This window comes from Trypanosoma theileri, assembly GCF_002087225.1.
Source record: "Trypanosoma theileri isolate Edinburgh chromosome Unknown TM35_Tth_49_V1, whole genome shotgun sequence".
NCBI lineage: Eukaryota > Euglenozoa > Kinetoplastea > Trypanosomatida > Trypanosomatidae > Trypanosoma > Trypanosoma theileri.
The window spans coordinates 41,725-42,717 of NW_021639891.1; the positions used below are offsets into that span (position 1 = coordinate 41,725).

The window sequence follows — 993 nt, forward strand, 5'->3', positions numbered from 1 at the left end:
TACCCGTTAATAATGTGTTGGTGTACTGGCCTTATCGGCAAACGTTGTTTCTTAGTTTGACTTGCCTGTACCACTTGTGCAAACACGTTCTTCCTTTCCTCTTCTTCTCTTCTTCTCAGTAACACAACAATGAACTCCTATTTATTTTGTTGCTTGTTGGGTCGGCGACAGGCGTCTTGAGCTTACTCTTCTATCAGGGTTTCCATATTCGTGCTCGTCGCTGTTTTTAGAGAGGTGGGGAGACCTTACAGAGGGGGAGGTAAGCTGTGTAGGGTTTCTCTTGGTTGTGAAGACTGTGGCATGGCGTAGTTCCGCTCCACCGCAATAAGGAACTGTGCTAACGGCTTAGAAAAACATAGTTTCATCAGGGGTACATCATCAACCATCGCAAATTGGGCTCGCAGTGGATGAAGAGTGGGCCAACTCAAGAGATGCAGAGCTGTTTCTTCGCATTCGTCGCGTTGGCTGGTGTGCGCGTGAGTAGGTTGATACCCGTGTCGTGACATTCGGTGTAGAGTTAGGCCTGACTTACTCATACACACTGACGACCACATGTGGGACAGACTAATGCCGGAAGGTCTCTCGTTTTCGTTGTTTTGTATTGCCCATTGGTGGAAGTTGTTTTTTTGTTTTTGTGGCATACCCTGTCTATAATGGAATTTTCTGCAGTGGATGACGAGGGAGTCTAGGTGGGCATAGAACTTCCGGCATACTCCGCATTGGACTTTCTCTCTGTCCTCACGCTCTGATGGCGATGAATCTCAGTTGTGTTTCTTGTTACGCGGGAATTCCATCTATAGCAACGACGACGGTGACCAGCAATGGTGAAATTTGACAGTTTGGCAAAGGATCGTTTCCTCTCGTCAAGAAGGCTAAATCCCATATTCTTATCAAGAATGGTTTCGTAGAGAGCGAACATCGCGGTCATAGTGAATCTGACGGCGTTTTAATGTATAGTTCTCTTGGGGAAGGGACGTGTTTTTCCCCACACTA

General features: G+C 46.8%; 1 protein-coding gene across 1 annotated transcript; it reads right to left on the reverse strand.

The window, feature by feature from the left end:
- Nucleotides 1-245: 245 nt before the first annotated feature.
- On the reverse strand, nucleotides 246-554 carry TM35_000491080 (Tbingi protein; the record flags this gene model as incomplete). Its single annotated transcript, XM_029030510.1, has 1 exon — nucleotides 246-554. The coding sequence occupies one exon, from the start codon at nucleotides 552-554 to the stop codon at nucleotides 246-248; it is 309 nt and encodes a 102-aa protein (XP_028878168.1).
- Between the last annotated feature and the right edge of the window lie 439 nt (nucleotides 555-993).